The 16,915-nt window shown below is 40.1% G+C and overlaps 2 protein-coding genes across 3 annotated transcripts in view; both read left to right on the top strand.

Annotated features, from left to right (window-relative positions):
- The window catches only part of atp1a2a (ATPase Na+/K+ transporting subunit alpha 2a), a 52,911-nt gene extending 48,043 nt beyond the window's left edge, over nucleotides 1–4,868 (top strand). For both annotated transcript variants that reach the window (XM_034207861.1, XM_034207860.1), the window contains 5 exons: nucleotides 34–179; nucleotides 270–400; nucleotides 1,723–1,824; nucleotides 2,067–2,158; nucleotides 4,088–4,868. In XM_034207861.1, coding sequence (XP_034063752.1) covers nucleotides 34–179; nucleotides 270–400; nucleotides 1,723–1,824; nucleotides 2,067–2,158; nucleotides 4,088–4,116 — 500 coding nt within the window. In that variant the 3' untranslated portion in view covers nucleotides 4,117–4,868. The remainder of the gene's footprint in view (nucleotides 1–33; nucleotides 180–269; nucleotides 401–1,722; nucleotides 1,825–2,066; nucleotides 2,159–4,087) is intronic.
- A 1,961-nt stretch (nucleotides 4,869–6,829) lies between these two features.
- sdhc (succinate dehydrogenase complex, subunit C, integral membrane protein) lies at nucleotides 6,830–15,505 on the top strand. The gene is made up of 6 exons (XM_034207901.1): nucleotides 6,830–6,889; nucleotides 10,893–10,952; nucleotides 11,068–11,169; nucleotides 11,731–11,792; nucleotides 14,899–15,062; nucleotides 15,242–15,505. The coding sequence occupies exons 1-6, from the start codon at nucleotides 6,873–6,875 to the stop codon at nucleotides 15,347–15,349; spliced, it is 513 nt and encodes a 170-aa protein (XP_034063792.1). The 5' UTR covers nucleotides 6,830–6,872; the 3' UTR covers nucleotides 15,350–15,505.
- Nucleotides 15,506–16,915: the final 1,410 nt, after the last annotated feature.

Here is a 16,915-nt window from a genome sequence, read left to right as displayed (position 1 = left end):
ATAAATGATATTTCGCCTAATTTTGCTTTCCAGGGATGATCCAGGCTCTTGCTGGTTTTTTCACCTACTTTGTGATTTTGGCTGAGAACGGCTTCCTTCCAAATACGCTGGTGGGTATTCGCGTCAGATGGGACGACCGCGGAGTAAATGATGTGGAGGACAGCTTCGGGCAGCAGTGGGTAAGGAGCCAGGACAAATATAAACAAATACAACCTTTATTTATGTCCCGTAATAAATACTGATTCAAAATGTGTGTTTTCCTCCTGCAGACCTATGAGCAGAGGAAGATCATTGAGTTCACCTGCCACACCTCCTTCTTCATCAGCATCGTTGTTGTGCAATGGGCTGATCTGATCATCTGCAAGACCCGGAGGAATTCCCTCTTTCAACAGGGCATGAAGTAAGCGCCGGAGGGAGGAAGGGTGGAGTAAACTATAGCTAAAAGGATTTCAAATCATGACATTTTAGTCAGTAATGACTGGTGCAGCAATAGGCGCATTCACACCGCAGTACTTTTCCCACAAAGGTTCATCAGAACTTAGTTCATGAGAACTCTTTAGTTCTCATGAACTAAATACAGATCGCGTTCACACCGGAATAAATCCCTGGGGGAGGATTAGGCAAATGAAACCGCTGTCGTCACTTCTTCTTCTTCTGCTTTGGGTTTACTGGCAGGCCGCAAACCACTTCACGGCGTATACATGGCGCTGCTGCCGCCGGAAGTCCCGGAGTTGGGGACTGGCTTCAGTAGAAGCTGCTAGGACTCCCAGCAGCTTCTACTGAAGCCTTCCGAGTAAATCGCCAGAACGCCGACACCTCCTCATCTCCACCGCTCCCATGTTTTATTTTGTGTTGCCATAAGTTAGTCTATCTGCGTTTGTGCGCTGGGCTAATGCTAATGCTAATAATGCTAATGCAAGGATAATAAAATGGCGGCTTCACAAAACTTTTTGGGAGTTTTACGGGGCGTGGTTTGCAATCCGCCCAGCCAATCAGAAATAGGAACCTTTTTCTCCCACGAAAGTCCCTGCTCTCTAGCAGGGACGGAAAAGGGGGTGAAAAGGTTCTCATTAACTAATTTTAGTTCCGGCTCTTTTTGGTGTGAACGCAACATTTCGGAACTATATCGGAACTGAAGTGGGAAAAGTACTGCGGTGTGAACGCGCATTGACGTATTTGTGTAGATCCACCAGGAAGTAAGCATAGCAAAGGGTCCGATGACAAAATAAATAATATAAGATCTGGTGGCAAACACATGTTTATGAAACTCCATCACTTTGATCATTTTCGTAAATGCAATCGCCAGAAGGAAACGTACGTAATGCTATAATCTAACTACACCACGGGCATTTTACTTCACGTCACCATCGCTAAACTATAAGCGGCACATTTTTGGGGTTAAGATGTTTAGTACTCTCATTTTGTCACTTGTTAGCAACTGCCGATTTATGAGACATTTACAAGTGGGGTAATTATTGACCTATTTTATGTTGTATAACAAATCCTCAACATCTCCTAAGCTGCGTTGACCTACAGTCCTTTTCTCAGTTATCTAACCAAAAAAAACCCATCCATAAAAACACTGAATATGATGACGGTATTCTGAAGTGCTAAAAAGCAAACTCATTCCCAGCTTTAGGACTCATTCCTGCGCCTCTCTATTGACTGTAACATTTCTGAAGATTTTAACCTCTTCCTTTCTTTCGTCTCTTCGCTCAACAGGAACAAGATGCTGATCTTCGGTCTGTTTTTCGAGACGTCTCTGGCTGCCTTCCTCTCCTACTGCCCTGGGATGGACATTGCCTTGCGCATGTACCCCCTGAAGTACGCTCTGCATATGCATATCTCCACCGAACCGAAAAATAACCTCTTAACGACCTAATAGTGTGCCATTAGCCTTGTCACTCTAGCCTTTAAAGGAAGTCTCTGAACGTCTTAAACGCCACGTTGTTATCCTTGATATTCAAAAATGGCTGCAATGAATTGAACAATTTGCATTCTTCCCGTGACTCACTGCTACCCTATCTCTCCCTGCCCCTGTTGTACTCTTTCTCTCCTCCTATCAGGCCCCTGTGGTGGTTCTGTGCCTTCCCATACAGTCTCCTCATCTTCATTTATGATGAGGTCCGTAAATTAATTCTGAGGAGGAGCCCCGGAGGTAAGCAGTTATTAAGAGAAACTGAGATTATAAGGGTTCAACCTTCTTTGTCTTGTTAAGAAGCTGAAAGAAACATTGGTGATTGACACAACTATCTCAGGAACCACATGTGCCATTTTCCATCAAGACCACTGTATGTCTGTCAGCTCTCCTACTATCCGCTAAAAATACACATCCTTAAAGAGTAGGCTGTCCACTCCCATAAGGACACACTGATTGACAAAGTGGCTCCAGCTCTCCTCTGTTAATCTGACCTGAAGGATCCCAGCAGCATCTGACGGACAGTGACACGCAGCCGGAGATCAAGTTCAATGTCAGTCTGAAAAAATATATAAAAACAACATCTGACTGTTTTGAGATAAAAAGGGAAAGTACAGGTACCAATTGTACTAAACAATATTGGTAGCAATGATGGATGGTTCACAAAAGATGTAAGCTTATATTTTTGAGTTGCGATAAAGATATGGGTTTTCAACATTGTTGCCAGCTATAACAAAAGTAAGAATCATATAAATTATTATACATTTTTGTAATGATTTTATATTTTAATTGTTATTATCATGTATTAAACAGATATATATACTGTATATCAAATATAATTACTAAGTGCTTGACCTAAAATACAAAAATATATATGAACTATGAAATGAACTAAAACCCTTGTAAAATAAAGGTCCTTTTTTTCTTGGACAAAGTACATGGTGCAAATATAGCAATGTACCATAGTGTAGCTGTCAGATTATAAAATTGTCATTGTAATTTTAACCTGTATTATAAATAATAATTTAGCTTTAAAAGTCATTTTTTAAATCCCAGCTTTAAGTGATGCAGCTTAAAATGATCAGGCCACTCAATGTCTCAATCTTCCAGGTTTGATCCCTGACAAAGTAGCATGCTGACTGGCACTTTGCTCAGGAATTCAATTTGACAAATGGAGCGTAAAATCAAGGCAAATAAACACGACAACATTCAATGGCGAAAACTTTATTTTCCCTTGCTGATAAACAGACGGTGGTGAAAACACAAGCCACTACTAATTATACTAATAAAAGCAATGAAGAAATATCCAATCCATTTGATTTCTATAGCACATTTAAAAACAACAGAGTTGAACAAAGTGCTGTACACCAACAACTGAAGCATGAAAAACAGAAAGGGCATGAAACAAATGTAAAACACGAGACAATGAAACCAGATCAAAAGCCACAGACTGAGAAACTCTGACGTAAAAACAATATAAAACACCAGTAAGACAAAAAGCACAAGTGTCATAACTTTCTGTAAATGCAAGGGAAAAGAAGTGGGTTTTTAAACGAGATTTAAAAACAGGCAGAGTTGGAGCAAGTCTAACCTGGAGGGGCAATTTGTTCCATACCAATAATATGATAATAGATTATTACAAAAACAGAGTTATTCTATTTGTAGCATGAAGGTAAAAACCTTTAGCAACGTGTTAAAAGTCGAGAATGTAGACAACAATCTTTATGGACTCCGACAACTCAGTGAACATGTGTTGAATTTGCACCAGGAAAGAGATTACACCTGTCCAACAGCAACAGATTCAGAAGAGAATGACGAGAAAGGAAATGAAAGCAGGCTGATGAAGACTCTTGAGATACGCAGCGAAGATCATACACATGATATGGACACACGACAATAGCTCCAGATCTGTTCACTGCCACAGCGTTTCAGCTGATGAGGGCCGAGGCATGGAGAGACAAATACAATTTATCGTGACAGCTAATCATTTCTGTTAATCTTTGTGTCACGGGCTGCTGATCAGAGTCTTGGTGTTATAGGGGGATTCATTTAGAAATATACGGAGATAAAGCCACAGAATACAAATAGAGCGAAACAAAAGGATATTATGAAAACTGCTGCCTGCCATTTTGGTCTCTGACAATTCCTCCCTTTCTCTCTCTCTTCCAGGTTGGGTGGAGCAGGAGACATATTATTAACATTCAGAAATGTCAGTTTGAATTGTGTGTGTGTGTGTCATGAGTAATATTGCAAGGATCAGTTCACAAATCTGATTATCACAAAAATCACTGCTGAAAATAAGCTTTTGATTGTGTTTCCAAAGAACAATGTTAATGCTGTATGTGCCTCACATGAACTGTAACTGAAGTGATGTATCATGGCCTTTTTGGCTATGGAGGAATACCAAATGTGGTTCGTCATGTGAAATGTACCAAATAAAATGTATTCCAATATAATATTCCTGGACATTGTTTTAATTGTTGTTCATTTGTTGTGTGAACTGTAGTATTCCTTGATTGGAGAACGTAGACTGTCAATTTCAACTTTACAATGCCACATAATTCTAATAATAATACATGTCACATCCTGGCCCTGGCTGATCGCCTCACTCCCTCACCTGTGTATTTTCGCTCCCTGTTAATCACCTGCCTGGTCTCAATGAGCCTCAGCTGTCCCTAATGATCACTCCTCACCTGTGTATTTAGTCTGTGCTGTTTCCTTGGTCAGTGCCAGTTCGTCTTGTCTGTATAGCAGAAGGTGCTCCATGTTTCTCTTCTGACGTAAGCTATTGTTCTAGCTGCTTAGCATTTGTACCAACCTTGTTTTTTTGTTGCTTCTCCAGTAGTTTTCCGCCAACTTAGTTGGTTGTTTTTTGTTACTTCAAGTCAGTAAATGTTTTGATCATTGCCTGTTTTATTTGTACCTTTTGGATTAAACGCTTGACTAAAGACCTTATTGCCTGGTTGTGCTCTTGAGTCCTATTTTTTCCTCGTGCCCGTACTAGTGCTTGATACATGATACTTGTATAGCGCTTTTCTAGACACTCAAAGACGCTTTGACAGAGAATAATGTTTAATAAGTAATGATTTTTAAATCACTAGATCTGCCTTTAAGTGTTCATGCTACTCAATGAGAACAGGCCACACTGAAAGAATAATGGATTTTAACACAAGAAAGATGTCGGTAAAAAACAAATACAAGACATGAAAAGAAAACAAGAATATAAATAGAATAAAATATATACATTCGCTGTGTTTAATGTAAAGGAACCCTCATATGTTAGTGACAATTATACACATCAAGTTAAACAATGTTATATTTTTAGACTGAATATTGGTATCGGCTTCAATATGCAGTGTGAGTCAGGCTCTGCTGTGCTTCCTGATAGCATCATCCATTATGTATGTCCTTGTGTCTTCTCTTCACTAGACACCCTTTACTTTACTGTCAAAATAGTCAACAAACTATGGACAGGCAGCAGCGCATTTTACTCCCAAACCTAAACCAGCTCTGTGTTTAAGCTAGTTGTTCAGAATGGTTTACAATACAATTACTTGGAGTATTTTATCTGTTTTATTGTGTTGCACTGTTGGAGGAGCCTGTGACCTAATATTGTCATTGTCACATCTACACCGTAGCTATGCAGACATGACAATTAAGTCTTGAAACTTGAAATATGTGGGATTTTGCTTTAAAATATAATTCAAATGATTATCACAATGCCAATACTAGTTTACTGATCAACTAGGCTACTAGTTTTAGCTCTTAACTCAAATAATAAAGCATCTATCATAGTATGTTTTGGGTCATTCCAGAATTGGAGGACATTTCATGTCCCCCATATAAAAAATCTAATAATCCATGCCCAAAATGCTAAAACATGCACTTGTGTTAAACATACTTGTCTTGAGACTAAATGTATATAAAGTTGTAGAAAAAGTGGTTTCAAAATATTATTTAAATGATCAAATAGCTCTCGAACATCCCCTAAAATGGCATTTTTCTCCCCGCTTCTTGGTGACCAACTTGCATGTCAAATATAACATTTAAAATAGGGATTTTATTTCCTTTTTTTGGTATTATTCTATTGATATATGTCTCTTGTAATGGTAAAATCAATTTGTTAAATCATAAACATATTTTAAATAACAGTAATTTTACACAGAAGGTGTGTCCCTCAACATGCGTTCAACCCTGTTACCCAAACCTTTTTAGATTGGCACAGGAAGTGAACAAACTGTAAATCAGATGACACAGTGGGAGTGACAAGCCAGCAAGCCATGTGCTGGACCAAAACTAAGTCCTCTTTTTTTACAATCTTTTCAGTCTTAAAAGAGTGTGGCACTCTGACCCACTCAACCCTGTTACTGATATTATCAGAATAAAGCATATTAATTTCAAAGTTATCTTTCTTGCATTAGATATCCAAGTTTGTCCTTGCCTTGAAAGTAGCATTACATGCTACATCTAGCAATAATTCCTGAGGTTAAAGCTCAAATTAGCATTGATTTTCAACCCTGTTACTATAATTAGAGTAACAGGGGTAATTCTTCATTGGAAAATATACATTTGATGCCTAGCTGGGCAAATCACTTTGTTTTGTCTGTTTTTCCTAAATACATTAAAAAAAAATCTAAAATAAAAGGTTCATTTAAAAAAAATGTTGGTGTCTAAATTGTCCTCCAATTCTGGAATGACCCTGCAAGCTATATTTCTTATATTGAAGCTGGAAAGGGGAGAGCAGGCTCACCATTATGAAAACATGTTAGGGTGTTATGAAATAGATGTGAAAGATGAACAAGCTCATACATGTGAATGATACAAGCCTATCTGGATGTATTATAAGAACTTAGTCGATATCCTTGACCCAGCCTGACTTTAAAACAACCGTTTAAGGGAGGGATTGGGAACAACAACATCCGACTACGCCACTTCCGCTCACTGCCTGTCAACCATGGCGCTACTCCTAAGGTCAGTACATCTGTGCTACATACTGTTTGGGCTCGGGGAAAGCTTATTGTGTTCTTTGTAAGGGTTATCATGACAAAGAGACACATTAACAGCACGGTGGCGTTACAGATGAGTTCATTACACCCGAGTGTTACTTTCTACTGTGGTTTATTTTCACTATTTAGCGTAAATATGGTGCGACAGACGTTAGCTGGCGGGCTAACGCTAGCTCTTTTTCAGGTATTTTAAGCTAGCAGAAGGAGGACTTTGACACTTCTAATACTTATGTACGATGTCAAACGTTGTTATTTAGTGCCTAAAGCCGTTATATGGGTGTTGTGTGACGGGTGATAAACGAACGTAACAGGAAAGTGTTTGGCTTGTACCTGAAAGGTTAGCTAGCGTTAGCTACATTGCTACGCTGCCGTGCCTTTACCAACGATGTTATAAAGTAAAAAGTCAAGTGCTTGTCGAACTTTGTCCACTCCATTGACCTTAGGTTGCTGTTGAAGGTGAGCACAGTGCATAACAGACGTATTAAACCAACCTTGATCTCTCTAGGAGTTTGCTTATTGTTACTTTGCACGATAGAGTCTGGTTTAGGCATAGGGGTCATTACTACATACTGACTCGTATTGCCTGCAAAACTGTTAATAGTTTTAAGACAACCATTGACCGATTCTGGCAATCAGAGCGGTACAGATTACCATGACTGAATATTAACATTATTATTATTTGGAGATCGGAACAACTCACAGGAGCTATGCTCCAAATCCTAGTTTATTTCGAACGTTTTGGAAGTTCTTGTTTTCTAGCATTGCTTATGTGTTGGGTTGAAATGGGTACTGCACATCCAAGAAACCCTTAAAGGTCCCATGTCATGGCCATTTCTACTGATCACAATTCCATTGTTAGGTCAACTAGAATATATTTATATTGTTCAATTTTCCAAACTCACATTGGTTTCTCATACAGCATCTCTGTTTAGTATGTGTGTTCACTCTCTGTCTCTGTTCACCTTCAGAACCTCTCTTAAAGAGCACCTTCGGGGGAGAGCATTGCAAAACTGGCCCCGGTAATGGTACAAATCTCAACCTGTCATTCAATGGACAGCTTCCCCCCCCCCCCCATCTATGTATATACTCGCATTTTAGACTCTGTTACTAACTGTATATCTGTAGACTTGGTATGTCTTAAATGTCCGGTTAGGATGTATTAGAACGAAATCTAAAATGAAAATTGTAAATAAGCAATCTGTATGTAAAAAACCACCTGTATGTAAATTGTAAATAAGCCATCTGTATGTCTTATATGTCTTAAATGATATGATGAATTGGAAATGGGGGACCCTGATGTAAACAAGACGAAAGTCTTTCTCTGGTCTGCATCCCCTTAACAATTGTATGTTTTGAGCTGTACTGTACTGTACCCAATATACAAGCTGTTAATAAACTTTTCAATCAATCAATCAATCAATCAATGTCCTAAACGGCTTGTTGGAGCTCCTGCTTTGATTGTTGTTCCTCACCATTTAATGTATTCAAAGCTTTTATATAGGACAGTGTTAATATTATTTGCAGATATATATATAAAAACATGTTATTTTTATTTGATCATTCAGTGTTGTCTCTGTTTCAATTAGGGATGCACGATAATTATCGGTCCGATATTAGGAATTATGACGTCATCCCGATAAACCCGATACCAGTATTAATATCCCCGATAATATACAATATATTTTTTGGGTGAAAAAAATACTGCGGTGTGGGTGGATTGGGATGAGGGGCGCTTGTTTTTCACTCGGCTCCTCCCGTTTTGCCAGTACTGTGGTATTAGTGGTTTAGGAAGAGGGGAGTTCTTCACAAATCCAGCGCTCCCTAACTCATGCCTGGCTGTGACGTAAATGGTGTGCGGCCGTGAAGCCAGGACAGTAAACAAACATGTCGTCGGTGGTATGGACGTTGGAGCTATGTGCAACTCAAGGCATATGCTCGAACCGGAGCTGCCTGGATGCTGCAATCATGTTGCACACTATTCTTTCACACACAGTGACGTCACGAGCTACCCACAATGCAACGCGCGCCATATATATATACAAATACGCCATTTTCCTGGAGGTGCTAATATCCTGGAGGTGCTAATATAAACAGCTAGCTAATGTAGCCAGGCAGAGCGCACTAGGTTTTTTTTCTGAATTAACGACCGAAGAAATCGCTGCATGTCTTCGGATTACATCTCTGGACTTGAGGGGTGTGCTCTAGGTCGTTACCAGCGTAAACTAGAGTTGTGTGGGTTGTCCGATTGCCCTTACAGACTGCCTGCAGATGTATGGAAAAACGACTCTCGAAAGTGGCCTTCGGTCGATTTTGGCAGCATCTATGTCTATCTTCTGGAAACACCAGGTGAATACCCCACTTGTCACAATAATATTATCATGCCATTGCATATATGTGGTATTTTAGAGTTGACTAGATATTGATTAAGGCAATAGACTATGATATTCTGGTTGCACCTCGTGTGAAATGGCGGATACCGGAAGTACGGTGTCGCCCTCGGCCCAAAACCCGTGTGTGTGAAAGAATCCGTGCTGAGTGTGCTGACTTTTCGTACAATGTCCCACTGTCTGGCTTCCTGCATAAAGTCAAGTGCTCGGCGCATTTGTGGCGAAATGTCGCTCCTCTGTTTTCATTTAAACAGCTCCTTATATCCGTTAGCGCAGCTAGCTAGCACTAGATGCTAACAACAACAATGCACGTAAGGTCTCTCGCTCGCTCGGGCCACACATACACACACCCTCCCGGTCCTCCAGATGTCCAGTCGGTGCCTATATATACAGTCTATGGTCGGTGCCTGCCGGTGAGCGTGGAAGTGTGGTCTGCCACAAGCGGGCGGCAGGAGCGGGGCTGTCAGCATCAGCTTGTAGATGGTATTTTAAACTCGATGCGCTCTGAAAATACGGGGCGGCCGAGGAAAAAAAATACACATGAGTTAATCGCGTTAAAATAATTAGTGGCGTTAACTAGGGATGTCCCGATCACCTTTTTTTTGCTTCCGATCATTTGATTTTGACAATCTGCCGATACCGATTTTTCCCTTTCCGATCTTTATGCAATGCATTAAGAGAAAAAGGTAACAGATAACGGCTGGTCATCCAACGCGATGAATTCAGCTATCTTGGCTGTTATTTTTTTGGCCTTTTCACTGCTCTGGGGCCGTTTCTCTTTCCTTTTAAAAGTGTCGGTTGTTTCAGTGCCGTTACCCGAGTGGCCGCTGTGTACTCGTCGTGTTGTTGTTGGTTTCTCAGGTGGCGTGTTAGATTGGTCGTGTTGAACGTAGCTCTGTTCTTTCCACCACGCGGAACCTCCTTCTTGCAAACATTGCATCTGGCTGTTACACTGCCTTCGATTTAAATGTTATAATACTTCCAAACTCCTGACATTTTCTCTGTCCCGACTCCCGAGTCACCAGCTGAACGGAGCCTCTCGTTAGCTTACTGCTACTATTAGACACTGCGCCCACTCTGTTGCCAGATTTGAGAGGAATAAGAAACCAGGTCTGAAAACAAGCCCAAGAGAAGCAACACATACATGATGTTGTGTAATCTTAAACCAAAACTAAGGCCTCAGGATGACTTTAAGACGTGAACATGGTCATTTTTGTTTTGTAACATTAAATAAAATTAATAAAATAATAAAAATATTTTATAATTTTTTTTTGAAAATATCCCGATCCCCGATTTTTTTCCTCCCGATTCTGATCTTTTGAAAATCACGTGATCGGCTCCGATCCCCGATCATGTGATCGGATCGGGACATCTCTAGCGTAAACATTTTGTTGTTATCGGTATCGGTCTTGAGAAGCAGGAAGTTATCGGTATCGGTTTCAAAAAACAATATCGTGCATCCCTAGTTTCAATGGAATAACTGATATAATATGCTTATTTTCTGTTTGACCTTACCACACCTTTAACGGCATCCGCCAGAAATAAACGTTTATTTTAACCCTTTCTTCTTCTTGTGTTCAGGACGTTTGCCCGGCAGGGTGTGTGTCTCTCCAGACAGCACTACGGCGTCTTCTACAGACAGTAAGTTGTCTAATGTGTTGCATACACTACTGCAACTCATAGGAAGGATACAGACGCATGCTTAAACCTATGCATTGCTTTTCTTATGTACTCTAAACATGTTTTATTTCTACAGTGCTGCTCCCATGGGAACCACAGCTAAGGAGGAGATGAACAAGTTTTGGGCCAAAAATAACAAATTAAACAGGCCCATGTCTCCTCATCTCACCATTTACAAGTACGTACTCTTTTTCAATTGCGTGGCTATGTTTTGTCCAGAAAATGTATGTTTCATAAAATCAGCTAAATGTATGTTTCATAAAATCAGCTAAATGTATGTTTCAAAGAATCTAAAATAATATTGTTAATGTTCAGAGAGTGCTGTCTTTTCATTCTTACAAAATGGCAGGAAAGTCAACATGTTCAAGCCTTAATACATTTAGTTCAATGAGCAACTTAATGTACTCAAAAATAAACAGACATTTATTTTGTATGTGCCTTTTATAATTTCACACTGGCTTAATTGATTTAATTGTAATGTTATTGTTCTCCGTCACTTGGAATCATTCCTGTCCGGCTTGAATTGTAACTAACAATTATTATTATTACTACAAATGAATCTCATCAAACGTTTGATCTCTGTACTATGCTGCATTGATGCGAGCGAGCCTAAACTAAAACAAGCGGTTTAAGTTTGACTTGTAGTTTGTAATATGTTTAAACCACATGTTGTATTTTTGTAACTGTATCAAATAAATACAAATGAAACTTACAAAGTGGCATTTTGTTTCCGTTTCAGCTGGTCCGTCCCCATGGTGATGTCCATCACATTCAGAGGAACTGGAGTGGGGCTCAGTGGAGGTAACACATCCGTCATTAAATCAAAGATATTTAAAAATGACATGTTTAATATAAATGATTTGCTGTGGCCAATTGTTTTCATTGCATGTACAGACCCTTGTGTCTCTCTGATGCCACCCAATGAATGCACTGACTTGCTCGTAGAACCACGCTACACAAAACAGATGCAACACCTATAAAAACTTAAGCATAGACATTTTAAAAAAGGGGCTACTGTATGGATATTTTAAAATTGTATTTAAGGCGAGACACGGCAGGCAAAAACATCGTTTTTCAAGTACTGGTCAATTTTGAGATTTTGTGCTATTTTGATTCCATAACATGTTTTCTTTCAGGCTTTTGGAAGGAAAACGTACAAAATACACATAAGTGTTTATTTTACTATAGTTTGTCTATTTGCGTCTGTAGATTTCTCCTAAATTCACCAAAAGTTAGCATTCTAACGTAACATAAAGTACCGCGACGGCTGTGTGCACCATGTCAACAGAGGTATCGATGGAAAGCTCCGTCTCTCCTGCACGATCTCATCGGATCCAAATATGGTCATTTCCTTTGTATCAGCAACCAATCGTGAAAGCACAAAGGGGTCTTAAACCAAGAAACGAAATCTCATTGGCTGGTGTCAATTTCTGACAACGTGATTCGTTCAGATGCGTCACGTGGTGTGCTAAAACACTTCCTGGTTAGCTTTCAGCTAGAAATTGAAATCTCAAAATGCCAAAAGAACGGCGAAAAAAACGTTCACAGAGAAGACGACAACAATTGTCACTTGCACGAAGCAAGGTTATAAAAAAATAAATGACCCCGAACATGAAATACCTTCACGGAGTGCGTCGATGCACAAGCTGTCATCCAAAGAACAGGAGGGTTTAGCTAGCGCCTCACTGCAATCTTTAAAGGTCGTTTTCTCAAAATGAGTTTTTTCTCCTACTCTGAGTTCAAAATGTCAACTTCAGTTGCACGTAGAGACACCAAACCTTCCAGTTATATTCCTATCAATATTATGAAGGCTTTTACAGAAGGGTTTGTTCATATATCATTCATAGCCTGAATTATACAACATTGTATACCTAAAAACATGGCGAAAATTGATATTTTAGGGCTGTTGACAGTATTTTCTGATTTATGGAATGATAAAAAGAGATATCCAATATCCCTTCTGTAAAAGCCTTAGATACTAATATGACTACAAAATGAAACAAGAATTTTGAATCTGGCTATATCCAAAGTTCAGATTTAGATTCCTGAAATGTGTTAAAATATGTGCATATTTAATGAGATAATGGATAATTTGCATATTTAAACATGCTAATTCAGAAAACTTGTAATACAAAAGACAATTGCCTTATTGTAAGTAATTAACTGGAGAAATTTCTAGCTGATACCTTTAAGTTAAAAAAAAATTACCCTATTCACCTGGGGTGTCTCGCCTTAAAGAAAAAGCCCTAACAAAACAGCAGGGCTCTATTTCAGTATTAACTAAAGAAAAAAAGACAGCAACAGCTGACATCAAATCTTTGCTGAGCCTAAAAAGAATCATAAATAAATAACAAATGTATTGCAATGCTTATCTTATGGCTCCTTTGCGAGAGCCGTTCAAAAGAGACGTTTTTTTTTAAGGGGGCGGGGTTAATAGGTTTATCTGCGAAATATACCTTTTTATAATTCAATCAAATGTAGCCCTATTTTGACTAATGATTTATATGTGTACATATATCACTTAAATGCTTCAATACATCCTTTGTACTGAAGCGTTCAAAAGTAAAAATGACATGTTTAATATAAATGATTTGCTGTGGCCAAATGTTTTCATTGCATGTACAGAGCCTTGTAACTCTCTGATTTGTAGAACCACGTAAAAGAAAAAGCAGATGGCAACTCCTACAAACTGACAACAAATCTTTGCTGAGCCAAAAAATAATCATAAATAACATAATGAAAATAAATATATTGCAACGCTCAAAACGGCAGCATCCAACCGTCTCTAATCCTTGGGTATTACATGTCACTGCCTGCATGCACGGAGCACCCGGAGGGCGAGATCATCATATTCTGTCTTGTATTACTTAACAACAAATAAATACATTTTAAAAAAACGACTCGTTCGCGACCGACACGTCATCATTCTTACGTCTATATTAAGTTTTGTTCCAACCCAGGTTAGCTCAATCATATACAGCAAAGAAAGGCTGCTTGATTATACATTTGAGTCTTTTTAATGATTACTCTAACAATGATGAGAAGCTATTCTACTGCCACGTTGGGGTTTGGATTGATCCTGTACATTCCTTCAGGGCATTTTAGACCTTCGCTATTGATTAATGCTGAGAGCGTTTAAAAACCTTTTGCGTGAGGACATCAAACCAAATACTGGACAGATAACCGCTTTCATTCAGTCGCTGCCTGGCGTACAGGCTGTGTTTCCATGCCATCCTACATCACTACGTATGACCTTGATGTACCCGGCTGGAAAAGCTCAGCCAATTTATTTTACATGTTAATGGGTTCAATGAAGGTCAGCACCCTCAACTGCCAATAAACACTCCTGGATGTCTTGTTTCATCCAAACACAACATGTGCTTATAAACTCTAATCTACTTTCTGCACTAAATGGGACCGGCTGAGTTTTTCAACACGTATTGATTTGTGTTCTTAAAGTAACTTTTTGCATAAGGAATTCTGAATGAAGTAAATGTATCATTTTAAAGGTTGTTATTGAAATATGTAATTAATGTTTGCCTTGTGCGACTGCCTTTTGTGTTTCCATTGATTCACACCGGCAATATGAGGAAGGAGCATTCCCCCTTTGCCACAGCAAGAGGAGCTGAGTCAGAACCCTTTAGTGGAGTTCATTCTAATGGGCAGAAGAGAGACTTTTATACACAGCCATTGATTGGCCTTCATTTAATGTAGTCAGCAGGGTATCAAAGGGTCTTTCCATAAGTGGGATGTTTACAGAACGACTGTCCAGTGGGGTCTGGTGCTGCGGTGACTCGTGCAGACTAATCCAGCAATATCAGGACGTTGTTCATTGACTTTCTCTCCTCACCCATTCACATGCACACTTGGTCTGATCTCTGGTCTCATTACTTCTGTCTGTGTCTAGCTATCTCCGCCTTCGCCTTGGCTGCGCTGGTATTACCGGGAACTTACCCCCACTACCTGGACTTGATCCACTCGCTGTCCGTCGGCCCCTATCTCATCGGGTTGGCCAAGTTCGGCCTCGCCTTCCCAGTATCGTTCCACACCTTGAACGGCATCCGCCACTTGGTAAGACCATCCATACCATGATTGTATTTTGTAGTTTGCTTGGTGTTAGCTAAAGAATTAAATGTTTCATTTTGATCACGTTCTTTCATTCGACTGATTTAATAAGACCAAGATGATGGTGGTGTTCTACTAAATGATCTTCTCTCTCTTCTCTCCCATTTGTTTATTATTTAAATCAGTGCTGGGACCTTGGCAAAGGCTTCAGGATCCCAGAGGTCTACCGCTCGGGCTACACAGTTATTGGCCTGTCCATCATCACCTCCCTGGCAGTGGCCTTCCTCCTCTGAGCGGAGGACCAGCGGAGAGGAGAGGAGAGGAGGAGGGAATGTAGATTGTATTCACTGCGGGGAGTTTTATGTATGTGTATGTTATGTTCCGGCCTACTGAAGGCACCATTTCGCCAAATTATGAAATAAAGGATTATATTATGCTGTATGCCGAAATGGTGTGAGTGTCTTTCTGAATGAATCGTACCCTGAAAAGCCTTGGGGTCATCAAATGCAGCCCAGGTTCAAAGTGCATGCAGATGTGACCCAGTTTATTTGACACTAGGGGTAAACAACCAGCGAGGCCTAATTATGTTGAATGTAATTGATCTCATTGTGCTGTGACGTCACTAATCCCTTTAGTTCGCTCGTCACTGCCTGCCGGCTGTGTCTGTGCTCAGGGTGAGTGGCGTCTGCAGGGCGGTTGTTTACTCCAGGCTGTCATTCATATTTTACCTTCTCCAGACCACAGCTGCTCGGATGCATTTTTAACATGAGGAAAGCGAGGCGCTGAAATGTGGAGAGGCAGCCCACTGGTGGAAGCTGTGTTTGTGAACAGGCTCCTCACCGGCATCCTGCCTCAGGCCTCCCCCCCCTGCTGAGCTGCACCTCCACAGCTTCTGTCCTACAGTGTGAATAAAAGCAAGCCGTGATGTCAAATCCACCCGCACTTATGTAGCGTACAGTTACACAGGGAAAACACAACTAAGTGTTGAGGCTGCACCCATACTGTTTTCTAGCGGCTTGTTTGAAAGTGCGTCTGTTTAGATCTACAGGACCTGCTCTGAGAAACCACACGACAACTTAGTCTGGTTAGCTTCAAAGTAATTGGTTTATCAATTTGTTACTGAAGGCTCGGAGGGAAAACATCTCGGAAGCTTGGATCTCTTTTCACTTGGCTGTTGATTACATTTATCTGTCAGCCACATGTGATGAAGCCTTAAAGGACTCGGCAAACTGTCTGCAGTAACTCTCAGTGTTATAAAGCATGAGTTTATTTGTTCCTTTTTGAAGGTGTGATATTCTCCTCGGAGCCAAATCAGCTCTTGATAAACATCTCTTCATTTACCGGGTTCCTTCTTAAACTAATTGGCAAAAACATCCCGTGCAGAATGGCTCTCTGAGACTTTTTGCCTGAGTGCAGATATGTTGGCTTCGAGATGATTCCCTACATTTAATTGAGTCTAATCCATGTTATAAGCACATTTCCATCTGAGCTAGAGATCCATCAGACTGCAATTTCCCATTGTGAATGACAGGGAAATTGCTCAAGCTCAGCGGGGTTTAAGAATTGATTTGCTTATACAGTAGTCTTCACACCAAACCCTGTAGACATATTTCCCATTTTAAAAGAGGTAATAAAAACATGGGCTGTTCACTGGAGCTATTCCCTGCAAGGCGTGAGCACATCGCCTCACTTATTGATGCCTTTGCAATGAGAGATGTTCCGCCGTTTGGTTTTGCTCTGATAATATCACCATTAGGATGTTTTGATGAGATAACCTGTGTGAAAGCAATGGGGGATGGAAACCAGGGGATTTAGCTTTCTCCATGAGACTTAATAAGAGCGCGCCTACAGCACCCCCT

This window comes from Gymnodraco acuticeps, unplaced genomic scaffold, assembly GCF_902827175.1.
Source record: "Gymnodraco acuticeps unplaced genomic scaffold, fGymAcu1.1, whole genome shotgun sequence".
NCBI classification, from domain to species: domain Eukaryota; kingdom Metazoa; phylum Chordata; class Actinopteri; order Perciformes; family Bathydraconidae; genus Gymnodraco; species Gymnodraco acuticeps.
This window is presented reverse-complemented; position numbering and strand designations above follow the sequence as displayed.

Bases quoted from the DNA above. Each gene is read 5' to 3' on its own strand.
- sdhc (XM_034207901.1), top strand. The intron at 10,953-11,067 runs GTAAGTTGTCTA...TTATTTCTACAG, and splicing joins TACGGCGTCTTCTACAGACA to TGCTGCTCCCATGGGAACCA. The intron at 11,793-14,898 runs GTAACACATCCG...GTCTGTGTCTAG, and splicing joins TGGAGTGGGGCTCAGTGGAG to CTATCTCCGCCTTCGCCTTG.